The 27,968-nt window shown below is 45.8% G+C and overlaps 1 protein-coding gene and 2 long non-coding RNA genes across 14 annotated transcripts; 2 read left to right on the top strand and 1 right to left on the bottom strand.

The window, feature by feature from the left end:
• Positions 1–19: 19 nt before the first annotated feature.
• On the top strand, positions 20–4,229 carry LOC127001463 (uncharacterized). 11 transcript variants are annotated; one of them, XR_007755284.1, is made up of 4 exons: positions 20–206; positions 838–985; positions 1,798–1,980; positions 3,995–4,229. It is a non-coding gene; the product is annotated as an uncharacterized LOC127001463 (long non-coding RNA). The 11 variants fall into 11 exon arrangements; XR_007755283.1 differs by having other exon boundaries at positions 24–220; XR_007755289.1 differs by having other exon boundaries at positions 40–206; positions 838–939.
• On the bottom strand, positions 4,015–27,048 carry LOC127001465 (uncharacterized). 2 transcript variants are annotated; one of them, XR_007755293.1, is made up of 4 exons: positions 26,831–27,048; positions 25,473–25,624; positions 8,821–10,105; positions 4,015–4,193 (listed from the first exon to the last, which is right to left on the bottom strand). It is a non-coding gene; the product is annotated as an uncharacterized LOC127001465 (long non-coding RNA). The 2 variants fall into 2 exon arrangements; XR_007755292.1 differs by having other exon boundaries at positions 8,821–8,982.
• Positions 13,671–23,156, top strand: LOC127001462 (sulfate anion transporter 1-like). The gene is made up of 14 exons (XM_050865990.1): positions 13,671–14,346; positions 15,458–15,640; positions 16,933–17,043; positions 17,225–17,463; positions 17,693–17,860; positions 18,110–18,214; positions 18,758–18,891; positions 19,235–19,397; positions 19,669–19,845; positions 20,046–20,318; positions 20,717–20,896; positions 21,037–21,345; positions 21,596–21,723; positions 22,121–23,156. The coding sequence occupies exons 1-14, from the start codon at positions 14,232–14,234 to the stop codon at positions 22,140–22,142; spliced, it is 2,307 nt and encodes a 768-aa protein (XP_050721947.1). The 5' UTR covers positions 13,671–14,231; the 3' UTR covers positions 22,143–23,156.
• Positions 27,049–27,968: the final 920 nt, after the last annotated feature.

The raw sequence follows: 27,968 nt of genomic DNA, 5'->3' as shown, positions 1-27,968 counted from the left end.
AGAGGAAAGAGAGAATAGGTGAACGAGGACGAGGAGGAGGAGGAGGAGGAGATGATTAAGCCATAGTTCCACAGTTAAAGAGGAGGAGAAGGCGAGGAGGAGGAGGAGGAGGTGGAGGAGAGGAGGAAGGTTAAAAGCTGGCAGTGGTTTTAGTATACGAGGGACTGCTGAAGAAGGAAGGCGCTGGACGAAGAGGAGAAGGCTACGTAAACTGGGCTGAGTATTAATTCCTATAGGCTCCTTCTACCTGGCTCTCTCTCCCCCTCTCTCCTCCATCTGGCTCTCTCCCTCCCTCTCTCCTCCACCTGGCTCTCTCCCTCCCTCCCTCCTCCACCTGGCTCTCTCCCTCCCTCCCTCCTCCACCTGGCTCTCTCTCCGTCCCTTATCCACCTGGCTCTCCCTCTCTTCTCCACCTGGCTCTCCCTCCCTCCTTCCACCTCGCTCTCTCCCTCCTCCACCTGGCTCTCTCCCTCCCTCCCTCCTCCACCTGGCTCTCCCTCCCTCCCTCTCACCCTTCTCCTCGCTCTCTTCCACCTCCCTCTTTCTCCCCGTCCACCTCGCTCTCTCCCACGCCTCCACATCGTCGATCAGACTCCATCCCTCTCTCCTCCACCTCTTCACTTGCTCCGCCTTTCTCTCCAGTGCAATATAGTCCGCAAATTCCACTTTTTAAATCATTCTCTCGCCTATCAGCAAGTCACATCCCATTCCTCTTTCCTCCATGTCTCCTCCTCCCTCCCACTTGCTCCACATTTCTTTCCCGTGCAATATAGTCCACCACATTTCTTTCCCGTGCAATATAGCCCACCAAAGTCCAATTTTTAATCATTCTCTTAGTCTTCCAGCACGCGAGACTCCACTCTCCACCACTCCACTCTTCCACCTCTCCACCTGATCCTCCAATAAGACGATTCCCTGTAAGACTCTGTGGATAATAAGGTTGTTATTCTGAGCTGCTCTCGTCAAAGTCAAAAGACCCCTCTGTGTAAGAATTTGAAGTATTTTAATTTTTTTTTTTTTTTTTTTTTTTTTTTTTTTTGTTTAATTTTGTCTTTGGGGGACGATGGCTTTTTCTCCGGAGGGTTTTTGAAGTATCATTTGCCCCTGCCCCTCCTGTACCCCACCCTGTATATTTTTTGTCTTCTCTTCCCTTTCCATTAATTTTTTGCTTTTAATTTTGCCTATGTCGCCCTTTTTTTCTTTTTTTTTTTGTTATACTTTTTGTTTCATCGCCTATCCATTAATTTCTTTTAATTTTGCCTACATTTTTTTTCATGTGTATTTCCTATTTCATATTTTTATAGTTTTGGTGTTTCTCTCATGTTCTTTAATGTCTTCCTTTCCATTTTTCTTTTAATTTTGCCTACATTTTCTTTATCATTCTTTATCCTTATGTATTTCTTATTTCATTCTTTGAAATATAATTTTGATCTTTCCTTCCCAATGTATTTTTTTTTATTTCCTGTACATATATTAGTTCTTCCGTTTCCATTCCTTTAAAATCTCCTACACTTTTCTTGTCATTACCCTCTTTGTATTTTTATTTCATTATGCATGTTTCTAAGCCCTTTGCCTTTCCACTCTATTTCTTTCAACATCTACTTTGTCATTCTTTATCCTTTTGTATTTCTATTTCATTACACAAGTTTCTAAGCAAAGTGTTTAGTCTCATCACCTTCAGTTTCCTTTCTGCCATTATTTATCTTTAATCTATTCCTCCAGTTCCTACCTATGCCCATGGATATACGTATTTTCCACTTGTAAATGTATACGATTCAGTTTCCCTTTGTATTTCAGATGGTCTTGGCTACTGGTCTGGTAGGATGTGGCTCTGGCTGGTGCAGCTGGCCTGGCTCGGCTCTGTGACTGATGCGGCTGATCTAGTGTGGCAGGTACAGCTCTGACTGGTCTGGTGTAGCTGCTTCAAGTCCACTCCACAAACAGTCACCCCAAGGGCAGGACTGACAGGACTGAGAGCTGGTAAGTGCTGTATGGTATCTGTACAATGTTAGTGGTAGTACTTTACTATTTCCTGTGATTGCTCCTCTGAAGGTGTTAGAGGAGGCCTGCAGATTAAATTTACTGTTACCGATTGATCCATTTTAAGAGCTGAGAGCTGTTTAGTATGTTATTCCTCTAGCTTCATTAATAGACTAGCTATTTCCATGATAGTTCCTCTGGTAATGTTAGAACTGGGATTCAAGTTACATTTATTGGTAGTTTGATCCATCTTGTCTGTATAAGGCTAAATAGGTTTGCTTTCAGGGTTCTTTGTGATTGGTGTGTTAATGGTGTGGGAGTCAGCATAGTGTCAGGCTTTAAAGACTTAGGTAGGTATAGATATGTAGTTTGCTCCACCTCTCTCGTCCTCTTGGTAGGCTTGTGTTCTGGGTTCTTTGTGATTGGTGTATTCTGTGGTGTGAGTCAGGATAGTGCCAGGCTTTCAGAGATTGAGATATGTTTAGATATAATGTTTGCTCTACCTCTCTCGTCCTCTTGGTAGGCTTGTGTTCTGGGTTCTTGGTAACTCTTGGTAACAGTGATGGAATTTCTAGTAAGGGATTGCAATGGCAGTGTTCATTACACCTTCAAAGCAAAGATCAGAGATTGAGGTATGTATAGATCAATAGTTTGCTCCTCCTCTCTTGTACTCTTGGTACGTTGGCATTCTGGGTTCTGAGTAGCAGATTTGTGGTGTTTTCAGTGACTGAATTTCAAGTAAGGGAGTTTAATGGTAGTGTTTGCTATACCTTCAAAGCAAAAGGTATTACACACAGTTGTTTAATCTTGGCAGGAATAATGCTGGGCTTCTTTAAATATATCTTGTATAGGAATGATAGTTCTTTTGGTCAGGCCTTCAAATATTGTAGTTATAAAGTTCTGTCTACCTGTTTATCTCCCAAATCTAGTGGTGGATGTTTTTTAGTATTTTCAGTGATGAGATTGAGTTTTCAGTGAGATGTAGATTGTAGGAGAGTGATAGTGTTGGTCAAGCCTTCAAAAGATCATAATAGGCACAGTAAAGTCTAGTTTATCTTGTATTTATCTTAAGGCAGCTAGTGGTAGATATGTCTTGGTATTTTCAAGGATAGAGATGTTGAGAGTGCATGAATGATTCTAAAATATTTACCTTCTTTAGAAGGCTAATGGTGGATATACACGTCTTGGTATTTTCAGTGATAATCTCGAGTTTTCAGCGAGATCTCAAGTGTATGAGTGTGATAGACAGGCCTTCAAAGAATATTAAAGAAACACATTAGATTAGTTTATATATCTTTTATTTATCTCTAAGCTTGTGGTGGATTTGTTAAACTCTTACGCCATTTGTTTTTAGAGTTTGAGGATAGAAATAGAATATTCACTTCAGATTTATTTATTTTCAGAAGGTAATACACCAGTCTTCATTTTTAGTGTTGCTTGCTGTTAAGACTAGTGAATATTTAGCCTTAGTTCAAATTTATAGTTTAAATTTTCAACTTGACTGCTTGAATATATATCATTGAAAGGCTCCTTTGAGTAGATACTAAGTAGTCACTTTGCTATACTGTCTTTAACTAAGGATTTTCAATTATTTATCTGTCCTGGCTGCTCCATTGCTGACACTGCCTGACTCACATTTACTTCTACCAGAGACTGACAATGGTTAAAATTACAGCCTGTATTCTTAAACGCTTTTAACTCTAATCAATTAATTCTAAAGCAAAAAAGATGTTAAATGCATTCTAGTGACTTTTTCACTTTCAGAGTATATATAACCCTTGTCAAGCTACCCCTGGAAAGGCCTTAAAAAGTGTGCATCAGTGTTGAAATGTTTAATATATGGCCCTAAGGCTTAACTTCACTAACTTGATTTAGTAAACTTGAAATTAGTCAATAGAATATCAAAGGATTGAGAAAATTAAAACAGCTGTCTTGACATTTGTCACTATTTTCCAATATGCCCTGGCAGGTCAAACTACACCTGTGGTCCTTGCTGTCTTACTTACCTTTCCAGGCTGTTGTGCTGATCCTTGGTTGAGTGTTGGCTACCCACCATCACTACCCTACACTTCCTCTAGGCCCTTCCAGTGTGCTGAACTACAAACACACAGGGTTGGTGGCTGTGTATCCTCCTGCCTGTGACTTCAGCACCTTCAAGAGCATTGAAGAACTAATCTTGAAACTCTTGGACTCTGCAGTGGCATCAGGCTTTACTGTAAAGTGAATAATAAATTATTGATTGTACCTTATGACATGTTCACATTGACCCTTAGAGATCTTACACACAGAGTGGGTCTCTCTGACATTAAGACCCAAGTGAGATAATCTGATTGATGTTACTCCTTCAATTTTTTCATTCAGAAGTTGTTTACTTCTTACACTTCCTGCTGCACAAGTAAATCCAGCTCAAAGTTCCTTCTCATTTAGTTTTATGAACAGAATAATAATAGCAGCATATTTCATGCGGAAGAATGTACGATACAACTCGACAGCAGAAGTGTTTACTGACGCCATCATGAGAACGCCATCATGAGAACAAGATGAGAATATTCTCATTATGGCAATCTCTATAATCTCTATGATACAACTCCACAAAAAGTGCTTCCTGACACTGACTGGGCTTGCAGAGGTTGCTGTGACATGCAGCAAGTTATCAGGTACAAGATTCATTCACTTGTGGCTGCGGTAACTCAGCACCCTGCCACATCTGTTTTAATAAAAATTTAAACAAAGACCTTTACTTCCTGATTTACACCAGAAGTTAGAGAACCTTCTAACCTCCCTGTCCATCATCTGCTGAGAGACCTCTGCTGCTTTGCTAATTCAATAAGGCTGAACTTAATATATATTAATTTAGAGCTCTCCTGAGGAGAGACAAGGAGAGGTATGTCAGGGGTCTTGCTGAGGAAGTGGAGGGCCATTTAAATGTATGAAATAGATGGTTATCAGATGTTTCAGAAAGGGAAGAAGAGGAGGGGAGAGTGGCACTTTATGTTAAAGACACACTTAAAATATTCCGCTAACAACTCTGTTCAAACAAATGGCGACTCAGAATCAGTTTGGGTGGACGTCCACAAAGGGTAAGACAAACTAATTCTAGGGGTTCTTTACAGGCCACCCAACCTTAGCAGGTAGGACACTGATATATTACTGCAAGAGGTAGGCAGGGCGAGCAGGAGCAAAAATATCTGCATAATGGGGGATTTTAACTATAGGAATATAGAGATTGGGAAGGTGTGGTGGGTGATTTAGAATCTGAAGATTTTCTGAAAGTAATACATGATAATTTTCTCAAGCAGGCAGTGACTGAGCCCACCAGAGGTAACAACATTTTAGACTTAGTCCTGACTAACAACAAGAATATGATAAGTGAGCTAGATGTTAGGGGAGAATTAGGTGGCAGTGATCACAAGGAAATTAGGTTTAAATTAGACTGGGCGGTGACCCATGAACTCAACCCTGTAATGGTGTCCGACTTTAGAAGAGCTGATTATGAGGGGCTCAGAAGACACCTTGAGGAGGTAAACTGGGAAACCTTAGGGCTGGATGAGGGCCAGATCTCAGGGCTGGAACCGGAAAGACAGGGGAATCATGTAGAAATGACCTACAATAATTTAGTTAGAGTAATTGCAGAGGGTCAGAGACAGCATATCCCTTACCAAGCATGTAAGAAGGAAAATAACGACCACAAATGGATGACCCGCAGACTCAAGCATGTGATAGGCTTGAAGAGAGGAATTTATAGGAAAATAGAGAATGGAGAAACCCACCAGCCAGGTCGGTGAAGAAGAACACCCGCCTAGCAAAAAGAAATTATGAGATTAGGGTCGCCAACGAGGCCAAGAGCGATCCCAAGGGCTTCTTCAAATTGTACAGAATGAAAACAAGGGACAGAATTGGACCACTGAAAACAAACACAGGTGAGCTCATTGAGAATGGAAAAGATACGAGTCAAATGATGAATGACTATTTCCTCTCAGTTTTCACGCAGGAAAATCTAACATCCATTCTGGAGAGAGTTCAGGTATATGAGCGCGAAGAGAATGACAAGTTGAGGGATGTGATCATCACTAGGCAAGTAGTCCAGGATGAGATTAGTAGGTTGAAGAAAACAAATCGCTGGGCCCAGACAAAGTATTCCCACAGATTCTGAAAGAGTGCAAGGAGGTCCTCAGTGGCCCACTTACTGATATCTTTAAGATGTCGGTAAATTCTGGGAATGTGCCCAATCAATGGAAAGTAGCTAATGTGACGCCGATTTTCAAAAAGGGAGACAAGTCAGCCACCTCAAATTATCACCCAATTAGCTTAACATCATTTGTAGGAAAGATGTTGGAGTCAATTATAGCCGGGAGCATTCGGGACTATCTAGAAAAGCATTATTTAATTCAAGATTCACAGCATGGAGGCACAAAGGGTAGGTCTTGCCTTACTAACCTGTTGTCCTTCTACACTAAAGTAATCGAGGCGGTTGACTGAGATGAAAACCATGACATATTGTATCTAGATTTCAGTAAAGCGTTTGACAAAGTTCCCCATCACCGGCTATTACTAAAATTACAGGCTCACGGCATAGATGGGAAAGTTTTGAACTGGATCAGGGCGTGGCTTAGTGGTAGGAAGCAGAGAGTGCAAATCAATGGTAAAAAATCTGAATGGGGCAGTGTTACGAGTGGCGTCCCACAAGGGTCGGTGCTGGGTCCTCTGCTTTTTATTATTTACATCAATGACTTGGACACAGGAATTATTAGTGATGTCAGCAAGTTCACAGATGATACCAAGATCGGTAGAGTAATCCAATCAGACAGGGACGCTAGCGTTCTCCAGGATGAGCTTGACAGACTATATGATTGGGCGGGGAAGTGGCAGATGGAATTCGATGTCAGGAAGTGTAGCATTCTGAGTGTAGGTAGGAATAACCCCTCACACAATTACTCATTAAATGGCATTCTTCTAAGCAGGTATGGGCATGAGAGAGACTTAGGAGTCCTAGTGAGCGCTGACCTCCGTCCTAGGGCTCAATGCATTCAGGCTAAAAATTGGGCAAACAGAGTACTTGGTTTCATCTCAAGGAGCGTAAGCAATAGGAGCGCTGAAGTCATCCTCAAACTTTACTTAGCACTAGTTAGACCTCATCTCGATTATGCGGTTCAGTTCTGGTCCCCCTACTATAGAATGGATATCAAGATGTTAGAATCTGTACAGAGGAGGATGATAAAGATGATTCAGGGGGTGAGAAACTTGCCTTATGAAGACAGGCTGAAGCATTTAAATCTCTCCAGGAAGGCGAAGGTTATGAGGAGACTTGATCGAAGTCTATAAATGGATGAAGGGCTTTAATAAAGGGGATGTCAATAAGATTTTGATAGTAAAAGAGCCAGGTAGGACACATAGCAATGGTTTTAAGTAAGACAAATTCAGATTTAACAAAGACATAGGCAAGAATTTGCTCACCAATAGAGTGGTGGACAAATGGAACAGGCTTGGGGGTCATGTTGTGGGTGCCAATACCGTAGATACATTCAAGAAGAGGTTAGATAAAGCCATGGATGGTGAGGTAAGGTTGAGTGTACAGGAGCTGCCTTGTATAGGCCAACCGGCCTCTTGCAGACTCCTTACGTTCTTATGTTCTTGTTCTTAAATGCTGGAACAAGAAGAAAAGGAGGAGGAGGAGGAAGTAAATACTAGATAATAATAACAGTAAAAAGAATAGAATAATAAGGAGGAGCAAGAGAGAGAGAGGCGAAAAAGTGAAGCTGAACAAAAGGTGGAACAAGTAGAAAAGGAGGAGGAGGAAGAAGTAAATATTGGATGATAATAATAGCAAAAAGAATAGATTAATGAGGAGGACCAAGAGAGAGAGAGAGGAGGAAGTAAAGCTGAATATGATGGTGGAACAAGAAAAGGAGGAGGAAGAAGTAAACACTGGATAATAATAACAGTAAAAAGGATAGAATGATGAAGAGGAGCGAGAGAGAGAGAGGAGGAAGTGAAGCAGAACAAAATACAGGAACAAGAAGAAAAGGAGGAGGAAGTAAACACTGGATAATAACACACAAACACACACACACACATAAGAACATAAGAACATAGGAGTCTGCAAGAGGCCGGTAGGCCTGTACGAGGCAGCTCCTCTGAACCTAAGCTCCCGTGTATCTAACCCCACCTAATATCGCTGTCCATGAATTTATCTAATCTATTTTTGAATGTGACAACTGTATTGGCACTCACCACATGACTGCCAAGCCTATTCCACTCATCCACCACCCTGTTTGTAAACCAATTTTTGCCTGTTGAATCTCAATTTATCCAGTTTAAACCCATTACTTCGTGTCCTACCCGGCTCTCTTACCAACAAAACCTTATGAATGTCTCCGTTATTAAAGCCCTTCATCCATTTATAAACCTCGATCACGTCTCCACGCACCCTTCGCCTTTCTAGAGAATGCAAGTTTAACTGTTTGAGTCTTTCCTCGTATGGCAAGTTTCACAACCCCTGAATCATCTCAGTCATCCTCCTCTGCACCGATTCTAACATTTTGATATCCATTCTATAGTAAGGTGACCAGAACTGAACCGCATAGTCAAGATGAGGTCCAACCAATGCTAAATATAGTTTGAGGAAGACTTTGGCGCTTCTGTTGCTTACGCTCCCCGAAATAAATCCCAGTACCCTATCTGCTCGATTTCTAGCCTGAATGCACTGTGCCCTTGGATGGAGATCAGAGCTCACTAAGACCCTCACACACTCACTTTCACTCTCACTCTCTCTTCTGTCTTCATTCCTGCCTATATTTCTCTCTCTTCCTGTAAAAAGATATTCATGAGAATCTGACTAACCTCCTTCGTGGTCTTGGGAAACAGTTGTCGTGAGAACCCAGAGTGTCAGAGAATAGGAGCCTCAGTTTTTCATCCTTGAGGCAGCCCAGTGCCTTAGAATACCTGCTTCAGTCCTTCATCCACAGCCAATGCATGTGTTGTCCTCTGCTGTGAAGGTCTGCCCTGGAAGAGTGAGAAGTTGTGAGATAACAGACAACACAAATATGGAAGGGCTTGCCGGTCCTGGTTCCTTAAACCCCAGTCACACTGACTTTATGACCTAATACTGACCTCCTGCAACCTGCAGGTCGCAGGAGGTCGCACATGGCCATGTGTGCGATTCTCGTGCGTCTCTGTCCGTCGTACAACCAAAAAGGTCGTCTGGAGGTTTTTGGTGCTGCACTGAAAACCTTCAGTTGACCTCTCAGGTCTCTTCCAGTCATAAAAAGACTGCCGTCCAGTGGTCGAATGGACTGCGTCTGGATGGCAAGTGGACAGCCACCAGTGGCCGACATATGACTGTTAGCTGGTGGACGGCAACCAGATGGCGAGCAGACGCCGTCCAGTTGGCATCAGGTAGTAGGGGGTCGCTGATGTTTGCCATCCACTTTGCATCTGTCATTGGCTGTGGTTGGTGTCCCACCACACAGGGAGTTGTGTGGCGACCAGTGGTAGGTCTAACCACCCTTGATGGGAAATGAAGTACATTCCTGAGCAGTGACTTCCCTCAGCCTGTCCAAGCTCCGTCCCAACTCGACCTGCTCCACAGGTCTGGAACACGGCCAAATGCGTATAGATCACCACTGCCTAACCAAAGTACAGCAGGACATGATGTACACAGCAAAAACAATAAGAGTCTGTGGAGTTCTTAAGCAGTTGTCACGCTGGTGTAATTTTACTTACTAAAATATGAAAGAGCACATAGATTTGCTCATACTTTCATTACCATTATATAAAATTATTGTTTTTGCAAATAATTTACAAATTGAGAAAGAGCAATATGTAATACAACTGGGTGATAAAATTACTCTAACTGCTGATCATAATGCATGAAAGAAAAACTACAGCGTGTGACCGTGCATAGCGGAGCTGTGTGAGGGGTGTGTGATGCCAGCAGCAGGTTGATGTGGGAGGTTGACATCCTCACTGCGGCAGGATGTAAACCAGTCCCAGCCTGTCGGTCACTGGTTGGCGTCTTGATCTGACTGCAAGTGTGGGGTCAAGGTGTGAATCTTGTCATGGTCGCCATCTGGTCACCCACTGGAGGACCGCCAGTAGCCATTCGGTTGCACGACTGCTCGGTCACCTACATGGTCAGGAAGCGGTGGGTGTAACATCGCAGTATTTTGGGGGTGTGGGTTTTTTTTTTTTTTTTTTTTTTTACAGCAAAGGAGACAGCTCAAGGGCACAAAAAAGTAAACATTAATAAAAAAAAAAAAAGCCCGCTACTCGCTGCTCCTAAAAAGAATCCAAAGAGGTGGCCGAAAGATAAGTCAGTTTCGGGAGGAGAGGTGTCCTGATACCCTCCTCTTGAAAGAGTTCAAGTCGTAGGCAGGAGGAAATACAGATGAAGGAAGATTGTTCCAGAGTTTACCAGCGTGAGGGATGAAAGAGTGAAGATGCTGGTTAACTCCTGCATAAGGGGTTTGGACAGTTATAGGGATGAGCTAGAGTAAATAGTCAAGTGCAGTGGGGCCACGGGAGGGGAGGGAGGCATGCAGTTAGCAAGTTCAGAAGAGCAGTCAGCATGAAAATATCGATAGAAGATAGAAAGAGAGGCAACATTGCGGCGGAATTTAAGAGGTAGAAGACTATCAGTATGAGGAGGAGAGCTGATGAGACGAAGAGCCTTTGCCTCCACTCTGTCCAGAAGAGCTGTGTGAGTGGAGCCCCCCCACACATGAGATGCATACTCCATACGAGGCGGACAAGGCCCTGTATATGGACAGCAACTGTGCAGGGAGAAGAACTGGCGGAGACGGTACAGAACGCCCAGCCTCGAGGAAGCTGATTTAGTAAGAGATGAGATATGAAGTTTCCAGTTGAGATTTTGAGTTAAGGATAGACCGAGGATGTTTAGTGTTGAGGAAGGTGATAGCTGGGTGTTGTCAAAGAATAGGGGATAGTTGTTTGGAAGATTGTGTCGAGTGGATAGGTGGAGAAACTGTGTTTTTGAGGCGTTGAAGGACACCAGGTTCTTCTTGCCCCAATCGGAAATAATAGTAAGGTCTGAGGCTAAGCGTTCTGCAGCCTCCAGCCTTGAGTCGTTAAGTTCCTGAAGGGTGGGTCTTCTATTAAAAGAAGTTGAATAATGCAGAGTGGAATCATCGGCGTAGGAATGGATAGGACAGTTCGTTTTGGAAAGAAGATCATCAATGAACAACAGAAAAAGAGTGGGAGATAGGACAGAACCCTGTGGGACACCACTGTTAATAGATTTAGGGGAAGAACAGTGACCGTCTACCACGGGCATTACCAGGTTACAAAGTCAGTGTGGCTGGGACTTTATGAGCACGAAGCATCTACACTGGACTAATATTATATCATTTTGTTGTTTTTACTTATTATTTTCATCTATCTATTTGTTGTGAACTTTAAAACAAAGAGAGAGAGAGAGAGAGAGAGAGAGAGAGAGAGAGAGAGAGAGAGAGAGAGAGAGAGAGAGAGAGAGAGAGAAAATATGTATATATATATAAATTAAATAACAAGAATAAAATAAAAATAAATATATAACGATATCTTGGAGCGGCGTGAGGCCGAATAAGTTACTGGGACGAGTCTGTGCATGTCACCCATTTAATAGCGAGTGTGTATGTTACATCGTCCGGGGGAGGGGGGGGGGGGGGGTTGGGGGGATTGCTCCCTCGTGCACGAGGGAGCACGGGCCTTTGCCTAAGGCGGCCCGTAGCAGGGAGCCGACAGACCGACTCTATCGGCGATCGAAATCTAGCCGACCAAGTCGGTCTGTCGACGAGGACTGGCGTGTCTCTCATCGTCGGCGGGATCCCACACCCTTATATATACATGCGCGGTGGACACAGTAGGTCGTCTTTCACTCCCTTGTAAGATGGTCATGTTCGGGTGTTGCCGCGGTGCCCAAGAAGGTTAGCACGTTGTCCGTCACTCCGGTGTCGATCATTCTTTCAGACACACGCACCACCGAGCCCTGACCCCAAGAGGCGACATTTGAGTACGCTTCACCTACTTCCAAAGACTGAAAAGGAGATCTGTCGGGTTCTGGTGAGTTTTTTGTGGTTCATGGTACACAGAAAAAGGGTCAAGCCACCACAAGGATCATACAACTACCCATGGAAATGCCCGAAACTCCTACGAAAGTCCAGTCAAACATGTGTGCATGCTTGAGCGCCGAAATGTTTAAGAATATGACCCTTTGAGTATGCCCTCGCCGTCACAGGGTTGGACTGGGCATCTCTACAGTAGGTTATTCCAGCCACTCGTTGGAAAAAGTTAGAAGAGGCGGAATCACTGCATGTTTCCATTCACTTCTGCTTGAGAGGATTGAACCGCGCACCTCAAAAAATATTATTATACTTCTTCTGAGACTTACTTGAATATTAGCGAGTTTTGGAGTTACTTAAACGCTTTTGTCTGAACTTGAGATTTTGTAAACACCTTATTGGACGAGAGAGAGAGAGAGAGAGAGAGAGAGAGAGAGAGAGAGAGAGAGAGAGAGAGAGAGAGAGAGAGAGAGAGAGAGATACACAAAAGAGGACCGTGAAGAAAAAACAACAGCTATCGTATTAATAGTGTGTGTGTGTGTGTGTGTGTGTGTGTGTGTGTGTGTGTGTTCATCATCGCCACACTCCTTTGTTCCTTACGAGCAGAGAGAAGACTGAGGCCGCTTCCACTTCAGCCTGGAGGAGGAGGAGGAGGTGGAGGGGGAGGAGAGAAGAGGCAAGAGGGAGGAGTAGGCGATGAAGTAGTAGTAGTAATAGAAGTAGTAGAAGAGGCATGATGGAGGAGGAGGAGGAGTTGAGAGAGGTGTAACGGGCTTGTCGGGGGGCGTTTAAAGGGTGTTGATTAAGACTTCAGCTTCCTTAAGGCGAATTATATTCGTAGCCTTTATGTACAAGAAGCGACGGAGCGAGAGCGACTGTCGTTGTGTGTCAGTCGGACTCTCGTGAAGGAGTGGCGAGTTACAGGTTGGAAAATAATGGTTACAATTGGTCACGTATGTCAAGGTGACCTCCACGCACCATCGGAGTGCTAAGTATACAAAACTGAGACGGTAAACACTGACGGACGACATTCCTATAAGGTGGCGTGATCTATCTGTCGTGGGGTTTTTCCATTGACAATTGTATGCCTAATTCGTGGTGATATTAAATAATAATAATACATTGATATCCTACTATAACACTGCTCGGTCACCTACCAGTGATCGCGACCTCGCGATATATAAAAATCGAAATAGCAGTCTAGGTACCATGAACATACATAGTGGGAGTTTGTCAAGCAGACTGCCTATGATACAATTATATTAAAACACTGGCTATGTAAGAACAGATGTGGAATTATAATATAAATAGGGAGAGGGAAACCACAACGTGTGTGACATGAAACATAAGAAACCTCTCAAAAGATAAATATAAGGACACATGTATAAGAAACTATCAACTGGCATAGTTACAGACAATGAAACGTTAATCTAGCTCCTAAAAAAAAAATACAGTAGTGAAACACAGTACAATGTTAAGGATAGGAGCAGCCAGGTTTCTGTCCCCTGACTTGTCTGAGAAAAGGAAAAACTACCTTGCCAGTGGCCTCCCTGCATCCAGTCGCCGTGTCTGCACAGAGGCAAGGAGGGAAGGAGAGGGAGGGGAGAAAGGGAGGAGGGAGAAGATAGGAGGAGTGAGTTGCCCTTTCCTCCGGCGGGGATTGCCAGCGCCTCACCTCCTCGTTAACTCAATCTAAAAGTAGTTCGAGCATCATTACCTCCCACCTTGTTGCCTGGCCCGCCTCATTCCGCATGATTAGTCGCCCGTTTGCAATCCTCGCGTCTAATTGGTCGTCGGCCGGGTCGTTCCCTGAGGCAACTAATCATTCCGAGACATTAAAGATCTATAGACCTGTTATGAGGATCTTTTCCCGTCTAACAAGAAGCTTCCTTACTCGTATTTGTTTGAAACATTATGGTATTTGCGTCGTTATCATTCGGTATCTATCATATCATCCTGTTAACTTGAGCAGATTACCTTTCAATTTGCGCAAATCTAAACCGGAACGCATTGGATTTCGGGCTCTTGTCTATACAAAAGCATACACTCCCCAGATAAGCAGCACCAACACAGGCCCCGCCTCCTCCCTTATAAGAGGCTGCAGTGCCTCCGTGACCATCACAAGCTGTTTTCTTTCAGGCAGAGATCCATCGGCCACTGCTGCTGCTGTTGCCGTTGTTGTTGCTGCCACCGATGCCCGCCATGGATCAATCCCTAGCGGTGCCGTCCGAGGTGCGGGTGACGCGCCCCACCCTCACTGTGCCCCGCCGCTCCCACCTGTACGACTACTGCCCCGAGGAACGCCCAGGTGGGTTGTGTGGCGTGACCGTCAGTACGGAAGTGGTGAGCGGGAAGAATGACTTAGTTAATGAAGAACAAGTACTTTATATTGCAGGTGTGTGTGTGTGTGTGTGTGTGTGTGTGAGAGAGAGAGAGAGAGAGAGAGAGAGAGAGAGAGAGATGACGTGGTGGTGTTGAGGTGAGTGTGGTGTGAACGCCTGGCAGAGAGATCAGAGAGGGATAATCATACAGAGGCAAGGAGGGATGGTGGGCGGGTCTGAGGGACAGTCTAATTTTATAAAGGGCCCCATACACGCTCAGGCTGCCTTCAGGCCGCCTCACGAAAACAGGACTGTTCAGGCCAAACTGACCGTGTATGGGGTAATGAGGCGGCCTGCGCAGGCCGCCTTGAGGTGGACTGATTCAACCTGTCGCTGCTAGATTTTTTCCATCAGGCCGTCATCCGGTTCAGGCCAGTTTGATCGTGTATGGGCAAAAAAGGCGGCCTTGAGGCCGCTCGTGCCAGTGCAGCACTGACCAACAGAGCGTGAACATGTCGGTTGCACAGAGCAGCACCACCTCTTCCGCTGAAGAGCGTCAGTCTATGATTGAATTCATAGAGATTTACAGGAGCAATCCATGCCTCTGGAAGATAAAATCAAAAGAATACAGCGATAAGGTTAAAAGAAATGCTGCATATGACCTGTTGGTGGAGAAATTAAAGTCAAAAGATGATGGCGCTAATAGAGATGCAGTAACCAAAAAAATAAACAACATAAGAAGCTCCTTCAGGAAAGAATACAAAAAAGTTCTACAATCTACTGGTTCTGATTTCAGTTCCTGCAATAAATTCACGTGTGACATGCTTTCCTTCTTCCCTAGCCAGTCCTTCGCCCACACTCTCCTCTTTCTCCTCTTCTTCTTTTTCAGTAAAGTAGCTGCTACAGCTGCAACTGCAAGCAATTCTAATTCTTCAGGTACCATAACATCCATCCTCACTCCACTGTTTCGCTCAAAGAACTGAGCGAGGCCTTGAGGCAGGACTGAATAGTTAGTGGGCGAAAAGGCCGCCTTCAGGCCGCCTGAGGTGAAATGGCCTGAAGGCGGCCTGAGCGTGTATGGGGCCCTTAATGTTCCAGGTCTGCGGAAGAGGCTACAGAAGCGGGCGCAGGCGTGTGGCAGGTGCTCCCGCGGGCGTGTGTGGGGGACGGTGAAGAGCCGTCTGCCCATCCTCGACTGGCTCTTCAAGTACAATCCCCGCCAGGCCTTCCTTGGGGACCTCATCGCCGGCCTCACCGTCGGCGTGATGAGCATCCCGCAAGGTGAGTGTCACGCCCTCTGATGCTTCACACTTTATGTATACGAAAATAACTCGCAAAGGAAATACCATCAGATGGTGGCTGCTACTATGGCGTGTGGCCTGCCGCGGAATCCGTATAATCTACGCTTGTAGTGACCTGATCTGATCACCGAGACTTCAGCTGATGGAATCTTCCACTTATATTTAGTCATTTTTAATATTTTCTTTTGTCGGATTAAATGAATAGTAAGCGTGGATTAGCGACAGGAAACAGAGGGTGACCATTAACGGTAAAAAATCCGAATGGGGTAATGTTACCAGTGGGGTTCCTCAAGGTTCAGTGCCTGCTTTTATTCATTATCTACATCAATGACATAGACAATGGGATAACTAGTGACATAGGTGAATTTGCGGATGACACCAAAATAGGACGCACTATTAGGACAGGGGAGGATGCTAGAGCACTGCAGGAGGACCTCAACAAACTGTCAGCTTAGTCAGAGAAATGGCAGATGAATTTTAACATCACCAAGTGTAGCGTACTAAGTGTAGGAACACGCAACCCATTACACGGGTATAGTTTAGACTCCACAGCGATAGGCAGGGTAGAGTGTGAAAGGGATCTGGGGGTGTTAGTGAACTCTGACCTAAAACTAATTAAGCAATGCATTAGTACGAGGAATAGGGCTAACAGGGTATTAGGCTTTATTATTAACAGGACGGTAACCAACAAAAGTGCAGAGTTCATCCTCAGACTCTATTTAGCGTTAGTTAGGCCACACTTAGATTATGCTGTCCAGTTTTGGTGCCCACACTACAAAATGGACATCATCTTGCTAGAATAAGTTCAGAGGAGGATGACCAAGATGATTCAGGGGCTTAGGAACCTCCCATATCAAGATAGGATGAAACATCTCACTTGCATTCTCTAGAAAGACGAATAGTGTGGGGAGATCTGATAGAAGTATTCAAGTGGGTCAAGGGTTACAACAAAGGCGATATAAGTACAGTACTGAGAATTAGCCAGCAGGATAGAACACGCAGTAATGGATTTAAATAAGAAAAGTATAGATTTAGGAGGGAAATAGGCAGGTGTGTAGGCCATTCGGTCTCTTGCAGTCTCCCTATGTTCTTATGTTCTTATGTTAAGTGACCCTACAAACGCCTTTGTGTTACAATGGAACGCACGCACCAGACACCTTCAGGATGTGCAGTCCACCACACCCGCCAGCAAGGGAGTGAGGGGCATGTCACACCATCCAACTATGCCTCAACTCGCACCCTTTCTAACCCCTCCCCTTCCCCTTACCGCAGGGATGGGCTACGCCTTAATGGCCGACCTGCCCCCCATTACGGGCATCTACGCCAGCATCGTCTCCTCGCTGATCTACATGTTCCTGGGCTCGTCAAGCCACGTCTCCCTCGGTGAGTAGTGACGCGATTCAGTTCTGTCAGCACGAAGCACAGTGATGCTCTCCGCCAGGAGGCGCGGCTTATTGACGTAGCGCAACATGCAGCTCCTTCGTGGGCAGAGTGTCCATGTGTGAACATTTAGTGGTCGATTTTCCATCAATGTGAGTCATTGAGTAGCGCATGGCTCCCTCAGGGATGGTGGCGTCCATGTGCATGCTGACTGGGAAGGTGGTGGCGGACCTGGCCACCCTCGACGCTCCGCCCACAGCCAACGCCACGGACTTCTACTCCACCTCCACCGCACCGCAGAGCCCCGAGGACTTCACTACTTATCACTTCAGCGACTACGCCGACTTAAACATCACCGCCAACCCGACCTACAGCCCCATCCAGGTGGCTTCAGCGCTGGCCATCATCGCTGGGATGTGGCAGGTGAGTGCCTTACCTGACCCATACTCGTCCTCGACCCCCCCCCCCCCCTCTCTCTCTCTCTCTCTCTCTCACACACACACACACACACATACACCCATGAAAATAATCTACGAGTGTGTTACTACTGAGAATTTTCACCAGCACGATCTGATATGGCCTTGTTAGAAAATAAGTGTTGGTGAATGAGCGTCCGCGATGCTGGGAGTCATCACTTCCGCCTATCCCGCAGGTGATGATGGGCGTGTTCCAGCTCGGGGAGGTGTTCACTATCCTGCTCTCAGAAATGGTCATCTCGGGCTTCACCACCAGCGTCGCTTTCCATGTCCTCACCTCTCAGGCCAAGAACTTGCTGGGCATCACTGTGCCCCGCTACTCCGGCCCCTTCAAGGCCTTCTACGTAAGTGCAGCCGACACTCTGACCTTTGATAGTACTAGCAACGGGGGTGGCTGGCGGGAGGAGGGAGCGGGCAAGGAGGGCGACAGTAAGGGGTGATTGGTTCATGACAACAGAAATGACGGGGCTGGTTGGCTGGGGGTGGATGTGGGGTTGACGGGGCATGTGAAAATAAAAGGGGGAGGAGGAGGGAAAATATTGGGAAAATGAAAAGTAGGTAAACGAAGCTAATGAAAGAGTTTTTTTCCCCAGACATACCGAGACCTGTTCAAGAATCTGTTAAACGCCAACCCGGCGGCGCTGGTGGTGTCGGCGATCTGCATGGTGGTGCTGGTTGTCAACAACGAGGTGATCAAGGTGAGCGGCGGTGCTGGGGTGACTTGAGGGGAGGGTCAGGGGGGTAAGGCGGCAGTCACATGTATTATAGCGTGTGTCTGCCTTCTGCCTTACGTCTAGGTCATAGTAATATAAGTAAAGATAGTCATACAATACAAAGGGTAATGCAATACAACACATCAAAACACGTCAAACAAAAAACAACGACAACAACTGAGATGTAGAAGTATTGCAAAATCCAAGACTATTGCAGCTTTGGCTGCGGCGATATGCCGATTACACTTTAAAATAAATTGCTAATAAAGTTGATAGAAGCCATTCTGTTTATATATGCTATTCTAGTTGGAATGATAATACAACTTTCCGTAAATAGTGCTGATCTTAATGATGTAGATTTGCTGATAAACGAAGACCGGATTCAGACTTTCCATGCACCCTCAGCGGCCACAAACAAGTCTGGATTCACTCAAAAGCTGAATTAGGGTTTTGCGTGTGAGGCTAATGAATACGCTGGCACGAAACATTAATGAGTCAGCGCTCCCCTAACACCCCGTCCCGCCGCAGCCCAAGATGCGGAAGGTGAGCCGCATCCCCCTGCCCATCGAGCTGCTGGTGGTGGGCTTGGGCACGCTGGCCGGCTACCTGCTCAACATGAAGGACAACAATAACATTGCGGTCATCGGCCACGTGCCCAAAGGGTGAGTCACGCAACGTTCGTCTTTTGTTGATCAGATAGACAGCAACAACTTACCCCAGAGCATATACATTTATTGAGCTTACATGCACCCTTCGTTCAATGTGGTGATAATACAATGGCTAGAGGAAAATATAACAAGAATTCTACTAAAAAAAAAAGCAAAATAACCTAAACGAAACCTACGGGTCTGATATTAGAAAAGTAAATCTAATGTGCAGCAGACAGGTCTAGTTCCCGTAAGGCTTTAAATGGCTACCTGTCTGTATCTCAATCATCTAGGTAGGATCGAATATGCTCCTTGACAGACTAAGGAGCCGCCTCTAACTTTCGCCCCGCCTCGCCAGGTTCCCCAAGCCGTCCATGCCCCTCCTCGAGCTGGCCCCAAGCATGCTTCTGGACGCCTTCCTCGTCGCGTTGATCGGCTACACCTTGGCGATTTCCATGACAAAGATCATCGCCAAGAAAAAAGGCTACACGATCGACCCCACCCAGGAGATGTACGCCCAGGTAAGCCAGGCAGCCGTCCCCCGACGCCGCCATCACGAGTGTTATCTCAGACACGCCCAAGTACAGCCGGCGGTTCTTCTCGTAATGGTCTCTATTTACTGTGATAACTCTGAAAAAACAGCAGACGTCACAAACTGCCATTTTATATAAAGATGAAACTTTTTTATCTTTTACTGTCGTCACTTAAACAAGAATAAAAACGTTCGGAAACTCAAGGTTTGGCGCAGTCTTCAGCCCCAATGGTTTTGTTGACATCTGTCCCCCTACACAGGGCTTCATCAACTTGTTCGGGTCGTTCTTCTCCTGCGCACCCATGTCCGTGTCGCTGTCAAGGTCGATGGTTCAGGAGGCGGCGGGCGGCGTCACCAACATCACCAACTTCTTCACCAGCGGCTTCCTGATCGCAGTGCTCTACTCCATTGGGCCACTCTTTGAGTCGCTCCCCAACGTAAGTCACTGGATATCCCTACTGTTTGCCAGCACTCATGAATACTGAGAAGAGGTGACATTATGTACACTGAGGCTTGCCAGTATATTATATGGCCTCTATCCATAGCGTTAATCATTTGTTCAAGTTAGCAAAACTAGATGACTAACCTTCCTCCCCCCGGCCTCTGCCTCCCCGGACGGCCCCTTCTCAACCTGCAGTGTGTGCTGTCCTGCATCATCTTGGTGGCGCTCAAGGGACTATTCCTGCAAGTGCACGACCTGTTCAGGCTGTGGTCGTCCTCTCGCCCGGACGCCGTCATCTGGCTGGTGAGCTGCCTCATGTCCATGGTGGTGGACCTGGACTACGGGCTGCTGGCGGGCGTGGTCACCTCCCTGATGGTGCTGCTGCTTCGCGCCCAACGGCCGCCCACTGCAAACCTCGGACACGTGCCCTCAACCGACCTCTACCTTGACCTGGACAGGTACCACAAGGTAAGGCCAAACTTACTGCAGAGCGAGACACTACGTATACGTGCCGCAGGGCTAATGAAGTGTTTTCCACCTGTGCATGTGTTGGGCCAGAGGGAGAAGATTGACCTTAGTCAGTGGAGGACACGGGACGAGTTTACCATCATCAGCTGTCAGCTTTGTGGCCTTAAAGAAACATTTTGCGCCTCCAGGTCAACTTGCGTGTCGGCATGGTACTTACTGCGTCCAATCATCTGGCTCCCACTGCGATGTGGTAGTACATGGCAGGAGTCAGTAAGCAATCTTAGCACATTAAGAAGATATAGGCCATACAAGTGTACAGTCCAATGCCTCGTCCTTCCCGCACTCACTGCCTCGCCCTCGTACAGTCACGATCAGCCTTTTCTCCCTTTTGTTTACAGGCGGTGGCGGTGCCCGGCGTAAAGATCTTCCAGTTCGGCGGGCCACTCCACTTCGGCAACGCCCCTTACTTCCGCTCCAGCCTCTTCTCCACAACGGGCCTTGACCTCGACGCCCTCAAGGCTACTAACACTTCCTCCCCCAAGACGGAGGAGCCGCCTACTGACGCTTCCCTGTACAAGGTGCTTCTCTTCCCATCCAGACGAGACTGACTAATCATGCTAGTATAATCTTTGACCTAAAGGTGTAAGTTTCTTTATCTATCTGTCTTGTAAGTAGCTTATTATATAGCATATTAATCTGAGTCTCATATTACTTTTAGGTGGAAAAAGAAATGGTTGTCGTTATAATCGGGCCTGAATTGAAGACTACACCGCCCAGCAAGAGCGATGCACCGAAAGACTACGACAGTCAAGAGGATGTCGGCATATACGGCAGCAATAAGGATATGAGCGAAGGGGGGAGCAACAGGGACGACAGCGATCACGATGACGTCAGTCACTACGATACAGACATGACAGTGGTTGACGCAGTCAACACCTTCCCCTCCTGCTCCAGACTCACGGACACAGAAGGGACGCTGGTGGCCAACAGTGGCGCCGCCAAGGAGTCCACCTGCATCACGCTGCCGGTAAGTTGTGGACAATGAATGCCTGGCTACCAGCTGAGATTTGGAGTTAAGGATAGACCGATAATGTTTAGTATGGAAGAAGGGGACAGCTGAGTGTTATCGAAGAACAGGGGATATATAGTAGTTTAAAAGACTGTGTCGAGTTGTCAGGGGCCACACCCTCTCTGTGTGCCCCGCGGGGAGCCAGGTGGTTCGTCGCCGGCTGGCCACCGTCGCCCATCCCGTCGCTAACAATCACCACGTGTTGCAGGTGCCCCGCTGGCTGGTGCTCGACTTTACCCTCGTCAGCCAGAGACTCGGCGGGCGCCGCCGTCCTGAAGCAGCTGCACCGCGACCTCCAGATCGCCGGGGTCAAGCTGTGCCTCGCCTCAGCCTCAGGTAAGAGACACCAGGAAACGGAATTCCGGAATCTATCAGGGGCTCGACGGACCACACACGGCAGCTCTTGTAAACCTTCTATGTGTTATAAGTTATTACCATCCAAGAAACTGTTCAACTTTCCTCTGAAATATAACAAATTCCACACTGACCACATGGTGCTAAATAAATTCTACTCATCCTCAATACAGTTTGTGAAGCCATTCGTGCATGACTATCTCACTGAACATATTTTTTACATACATTATTGCCTTAAAGTTTTATATGAAATATTTCATTATCACCCTTAATGATAAACAGTTGATCATTATAATTCTGAACAAGTATCTTGGCACTAACACGTGGACAGTCCCCGCGACCTTTGAGCCTGACAACCCTCTTTCCTTCACTCCTCCAGACAGGGTACTGCAAGCCCTTGAAAAGTGCGGCGTCCTGCAGGAGATCACCAGTGACCTGATCTTCCACTCCATACATGACGCAGTGGCAGTCATCACCTGCACCAAGGCTCACCAGGCCAAGGATGACCTGCAAAAGTCATAGTCGACGCTAAACACGGACAATAACAGCCGCAACAGCACCACCAATAGAGACAAGAGCCGCCCGACGCGTGCTCGCCGCGTATATAGCTGCAGGGGTGCTGGTCGCTGGACAATGCTCACCCGGATCCTGGCTGATCCCCCTCCCTCCCACTTCGCCGAAGGTCTCCTCGGGGCCGCACAGTCTCCCGATAACTCATCTGGAGCTCGTCGTCACTCTACAATAACTTATTCACCCTCATTTACTTGGCTTTTTCCTGGGTACAAACAGCCCACACGAGTATCGGCCAGCGCCGCCTGTCTAACGTGGATTTACTCTTCAATATACTTTTAAACCTTTCAGAGCATCCACTGACCCGTCGTGTTGTTTGCATCGCCGTGAACATTTATTGAGACCACTGTGTAACACTGCTAACCCACCAGCCTTCTTTATACAGGAGCGTAATGTAGTGCGAGAGAATAAAACTTCGCCATAATTTCATGTATATACATAGATGCACTAAGGCTATTAGAGCAAAGTGACCAGGAAAAATGTAAATGGAAGGCAGTTTTTTATATTTTAAGTGGAATGTAACGGGCTTGTCGGGGGGCGTTTAAAGGGTGTTGATTAAGACTTCAGCTTCCTTAAGGCGAATTATATTCGTAGCCTTTATGTACAAGAAGCGACGGAGCGAGAGCGACTGTCGTTGTGTGTCAGTCGGACTCTCGTGAAGGAGTGGCGAGTTACAGGTTGGAAAATAATTGTTACAATTGGTCACGTATGTTAAGGTGACCTCCGCGCACCATCGGAGTGCGAAGTATATAAAACTGAGACGGTAAACACTGACGGACGACATTCCTATAAGGTGGCGTGATCTGTCTGTCGTGGGTTTTTCCATTGACAATTGTATGCCTAATTCGTGGCCTCTGGAAATATTTACTGTGAGCGCCGCAAGAGACTGTAAATGTGAACCTTACGAAATCTAATATGATGTCACGCACTCATCGGCGTTTGCTACCGAGTTCCTGTTATGGAAGACGTAGCGAACAGATAGACGGATAAAGCTAAACAGATGCATAGATAGATAGATATATAGATAGATATATAGATAGATACATTCATAGATCGAAAGTTAGATAGATAAACATACAGATAAACACCCCAAAACCCAACCCCCATCACCCCACCTCCATAACCAAACCCATCACCAACTCTTCTCCTTCCTACACCCCTATCCACCACTCCCTTCCCCTTCCCATCCTCAACTACCCATCAGGCAGCCAGGTCAACCATTAAGGCTTCCCCCCTACGCACGCAGAAGTCCCCCTCAATGAATAATCAATGCTATAAGTTCACGTCATCTCTTATTGAACCCTGAACAAAACACTAGGGAGCTACGACGCGGCGATTGACTTTTATTTTCATCCAGGCGAGGATCAGATTGGAAGGAAGTAGAAAGAGGTGACTGACAAACAGCATGTAGTAATGAGTGGTGTAGGTCCATAATCTTAGACATTGCGAGGCTTACACAAGTATCCACATTTGATAAGGCTTTCGTAGAGGCTGTGAGTGCATGGTTTGTTTGATGAGCCTGGTAGTAGTCTGACATCATCACCTCTACCTCCTGCTTATATATACATGTCAAAGATGCTAAACGGTCTTGCACATCATCATCATCGTCATCATCGGTGAAGGTGAGGTGACTGACTGGCTGCACAACTTGGGTGAATGAGGAAGATCAAGACAATAAAGAAAGATTTACCTCACCGCGACGAGAAATTAAAAGAAAAGTTACGAGCAGCACGATTTTGTCACTTCTGTTCATGACCGTTGAAAGAAAGTTCGGCACATCCTCTTAATGCACAACCACAGCTTTTCTCACTTCTCTCCCTGACTGCTCAAAAATATATATATAGAAAGCCAATGTCACCAGGTCACACTGACGGAACGCGTGACAAAACTGTTTATCTTTATACAGTTAGCAATATTTACTCGTGATTAAATTATAGAAGGAAAAATATTTAATGCCTCAAGCCTGTTTGAAAACCATGTAAGACAGCAGAGATAGACGGATAGATAGACAGAGAGAGAGAGAGAGAGAGAGAGAGAGAGAGAGAGAGAGAGAGAGAGAGAATGGGGTTGCAGTCCCTCGGGTGGGAACTGATCATGGTGGAGAGAAGGGGAGGAAAGTGCGGATGAGAAGCAAGGGAGGAGGAGGAGGAGGAGGAAGAAAGGAAGAAGGGGGGAAGGGGGTCGGCTATATATTGCTATAATCATGTTATGCGCACCTTTGGACCCACCCAGGGGGGATATGGGGAGGGGGGGCACCGGGGGAGAGGGAAGGGGGAAGGGCAAGGGGGAGGGAGGGTATGGGGTGAAGCAAAGAGGGAAATACACGCCCTTCCGATTTATTCTTCTCTGGAAAAAAAATCGAGTACGTAGCGTTGGCCTAGGAGGTCCTTACTCGAAATATATTAAAGGACCGTGAAGAAAAAACAACAGCTATCGTATTAATAGTGTGTGTGTGTGTGTGTGTTCATCATCGCCACACTCCTTTGTTCGTTACGAGCAGAGAGAAGACTGAGGCCGTTTCCACTTCAGCCTGGAGGAGGAGGGGGAGGAGAGAAGAGGCAAGAGGGAGGAGTAGGCGATGAAGTAGTAGTAGTAATAGAAGTAGTAGTAGTAGTAGTAGAAGAGGCAAGATGGAGGAGGAGGAGGATATGAGAGAGAGGAGGGAAGGAGAGGGAGGGGAGAAAGGGAGGAGGGAGAAGATAGGAGGAGTGAGTTGCCCTTTCCTCCAGTAGGGATTGCCAGCGCCTCACCTCCTCGTTGCACACTGTGCTAGCCTACGCACAGTAAACAGTCGTCAGTGTCAGTAATATGCAGGCAGCAATAAGAAATACCGTCAATTATAGTCGATTTTTAGTTAAAAAATATTAGTAATGTTGCAAACAGCTGTTTTGTTAGTTTATGAGATTGTTGATTATGATTATTAAACAGCCTTGAAGCTGTTCACCACTGAGAAAATTAGTAGGCTTTATATTAACAAAACAGCTATTTGCAACATTACTAATATATTTTAACCAAAATCGATTATAATTGATGGTATTTGTTATTGCTGCCTGCATATTACTGACACTGAGGACTGTTTACTATGCGTAGGCTAGCACACAGTAGCCACAAAATTGGATATGCCGTGTGACAGCAGGCTGCCAGTGCACGATAATGCTCACTTTGGACTTGGCTGAACCAAGTATGGTTGCTTATCCTTCCTTCATTCCTTCCTTCACCAGCTGACTAAGATTGGGAAGAGCCGAGTCCACAGTCCATGGTGACGACCAAACAGACTCCCAACCAAGACCGAGGACTGGGCTGCCTCCGAGACCTGCAATCATCATTATTATTATTATTTTTGAGATTTACAATAGTGAATCAAGGGAGAATATAAACAGAAAGGAGAGAGAGAGAGAGAGAGAGAGAGAGAGAGAGAGAGAGAGAGAGAGAGAGAGAGAGAGAGACCACCTTCCTACAGAGGGGCTTAAACAAAATAATAATCTGGGCAGCCAGCAACAACATGGCTCTGAACGGAGACAAGTTCCAACTGATGAAACAAGGAGGAGATAAACACATCAACAAATTACTCCTTTAACCCCTTGACAGCAGATTTCCTACAACATGACTTAGATTGTATTAGCAGGACCACAATGGAAATACGTAAGGCTACGGACTTTCTTGTGTCATCCTGGGGGGTGTGCAATGGACCTGTGAAATACAATCAGGTATAACTTAACCCGGTAGCAGCGACAGGCCAAATTTGTGCCATGATATAAACCCCCAAAAATAGATGATACATAAACTGATCACAAATGCTTTGATATATATTATGAAATGGTTTGTGTGAGTGATGATCTTTTCTCATTTTTCTCGCTTAGAGGGACCCCCAAAAATAGATGATACATAAACTGATCACAAATGTTTTGATATATATTATGAAATGGTTTGTGTGAGTGATGATCTTTTCTCATTTTTCTCGCTCAGAGGGACCCCCAAAAATAGATGATACATAAACTGATCACAAATGCTTTGATATATATTATGAAATGGTTTGTGTGAGGGGTGATCTTTTCTCATTTTTCTCGCTTAGAGGGACCCCCAAAAATAGATGATACATAAACTGATCACAAATGCTTTGATATATATTATGAAATGGTTTGTGTGAGTGATGATCTTTTCTCATTTTTCTCGCTTAGAGGGACCACTGAGAGACATGATGCCCGCTGCTATACCACCGGGTTGAAAATAAATGTAATGTAATGTAATGGTGCTCAGTTGGCGGGCTTTTTGTTTTTGCATCTTCTTTTTGTTGCCCTCGAGTTGCTCTTTGTGCTGTAAGAAAAAAATTGAGTATATATGAAGCAATCAATCAATCTGACAGTTAACGGGGAGGCAGTTTTGGGGCATTTATAAGCTTCAGCAAACACTACAGCCCACCCAGGACAAGATAATGACACTACCCACCAGCCTGACTGATATGAGGATGACTAACCCGCTAATGACTTTTTAATTAGGCAGAACAAAGGTGAGAATATACCTGGAGCGGCGAATCTCTCAAGCCACCTCATATTTCCGCGTTTTTCTCTCCTTTTATCGAGAATTCTGCCACTTTCTCCCTCCCTGGGCATTTCCTCCATCTTTGGCCTCCTTGCCCTCTCTCCTCCACTTCCTCCATCGCCGAGAAATGGGAGATAAAACGGGAGATAAGGAAAGAGAACGGAGGATCAACAAAACCTCAAGATGGTGCACAGCTGATGATGATGATGGTGATGCTGAGGCTGTCGGGGAACTGCTGGCTTTGTAACGGCGCCTCCTCTGTTTGTCTGTCTGTCTGTCTATCTCCCTCTGTCTGTCTGTCTGTCTATATCTCTGTCTGTCTGTCTGTCTGTATGTCTATATCTCTGTCTGTTTGTCTGTCTGTCTGTCTATATCTCTGTCTGTTTGTCTCTCTGTCTGTCTGTCTGTCTATATCTCTGTCTGTCTGTCTGTCTGTCTGTCTGTCTACATCTCTGTCTGTTTGTCTCTCTGTACGTCTGTCTGTCTGTCTATATCTCTGTCTGTTTGTCTCTCTGTACGTCTGTCTGTCTGTCTATATCTCTCTGTATGTTTGTCTGTCTGTCGGTCTGTCTAGCTCTGTCTGTCTGTCTGTCTGTCTGTCTATATCTCTGTCTGTTTGTCTCTCTGTCTGTCTATATCTCTGTCTGTCTGTCTGTCTGTTTATATCTCTGTCTGTTTGTCTCTCTGTACGTCTGTCTGTCTGTCTATATCTCTGTCTGTTTGTCTCTCTGTCTGTCTGCCTGTCTGTCTGTCTGTCTGTCTGTCTATATATCTCTGTATGTTTGTCTGTCTGTCGGTCTGTCTGTCTGTCTATATCTCTGTCTGTTTGTCTGTCCGTCTGTCTGTCTCTCTGTCTGTATGTATGTATGACTATCTCTGTCTGTCTGTCTGTTTGTCTGTCTGTCTGTCTGTATGTCTATCTCTGTCTGTCTGTCTCTCTGTCTGTCTGTCTGTCTGTTTGTCTGTCTGTCTCTGTTTGTTTGTCTGTGTGTCTGTCTGTCTGTCTATCTCTCTTTGTCTGTGTGTCTGTCTGTCTCTCTCTCTCTCTCTCTCTCTCTCTCTCTCTCTCTCTCTCTCTCTCTCTCCCCATGCCTCTTTCAAGGATGACATTCCAGGAG

Source organism: Eriocheir sinensis, chromosome 21, assembly GCF_024679095.1.
Source record: "Eriocheir sinensis breed Jianghai 21 chromosome 21, ASM2467909v1, whole genome shotgun sequence".
Classification (NCBI taxonomy): domain Eukaryota; kingdom Metazoa; phylum Arthropoda; class Malacostraca; order Decapoda; family Varunidae; genus Eriocheir; species Eriocheir sinensis.
Note: the sequence above shows the minus strand (reverse complement) of the source record. Positions and strands in the feature narration are given on the sequence as shown.

Coding starts and splice junctions, on each gene's coding strand:
- LOC127001462 (XM_050865990.1), top strand. CDS start 14,232: ATGCCCGCCATGGATCAATCCCTAGCGGTGCCGTCCGAGGTGCGGGTG. Junction 18,892..19,234: donor ATCGGCCACGTGCCCAAAGG/GTGAGTCACGCA, acceptor CCGCCTCGCCAG/GTTCCCCAAGCCGTCCATGC. Junction 20,897..21,036: donor CTGACGCTTCCCTGTACAAG/GTGCTTCTCTTC, acceptor TATTACTTTTAG/GTGGAAAAAGAAATGGTTGT.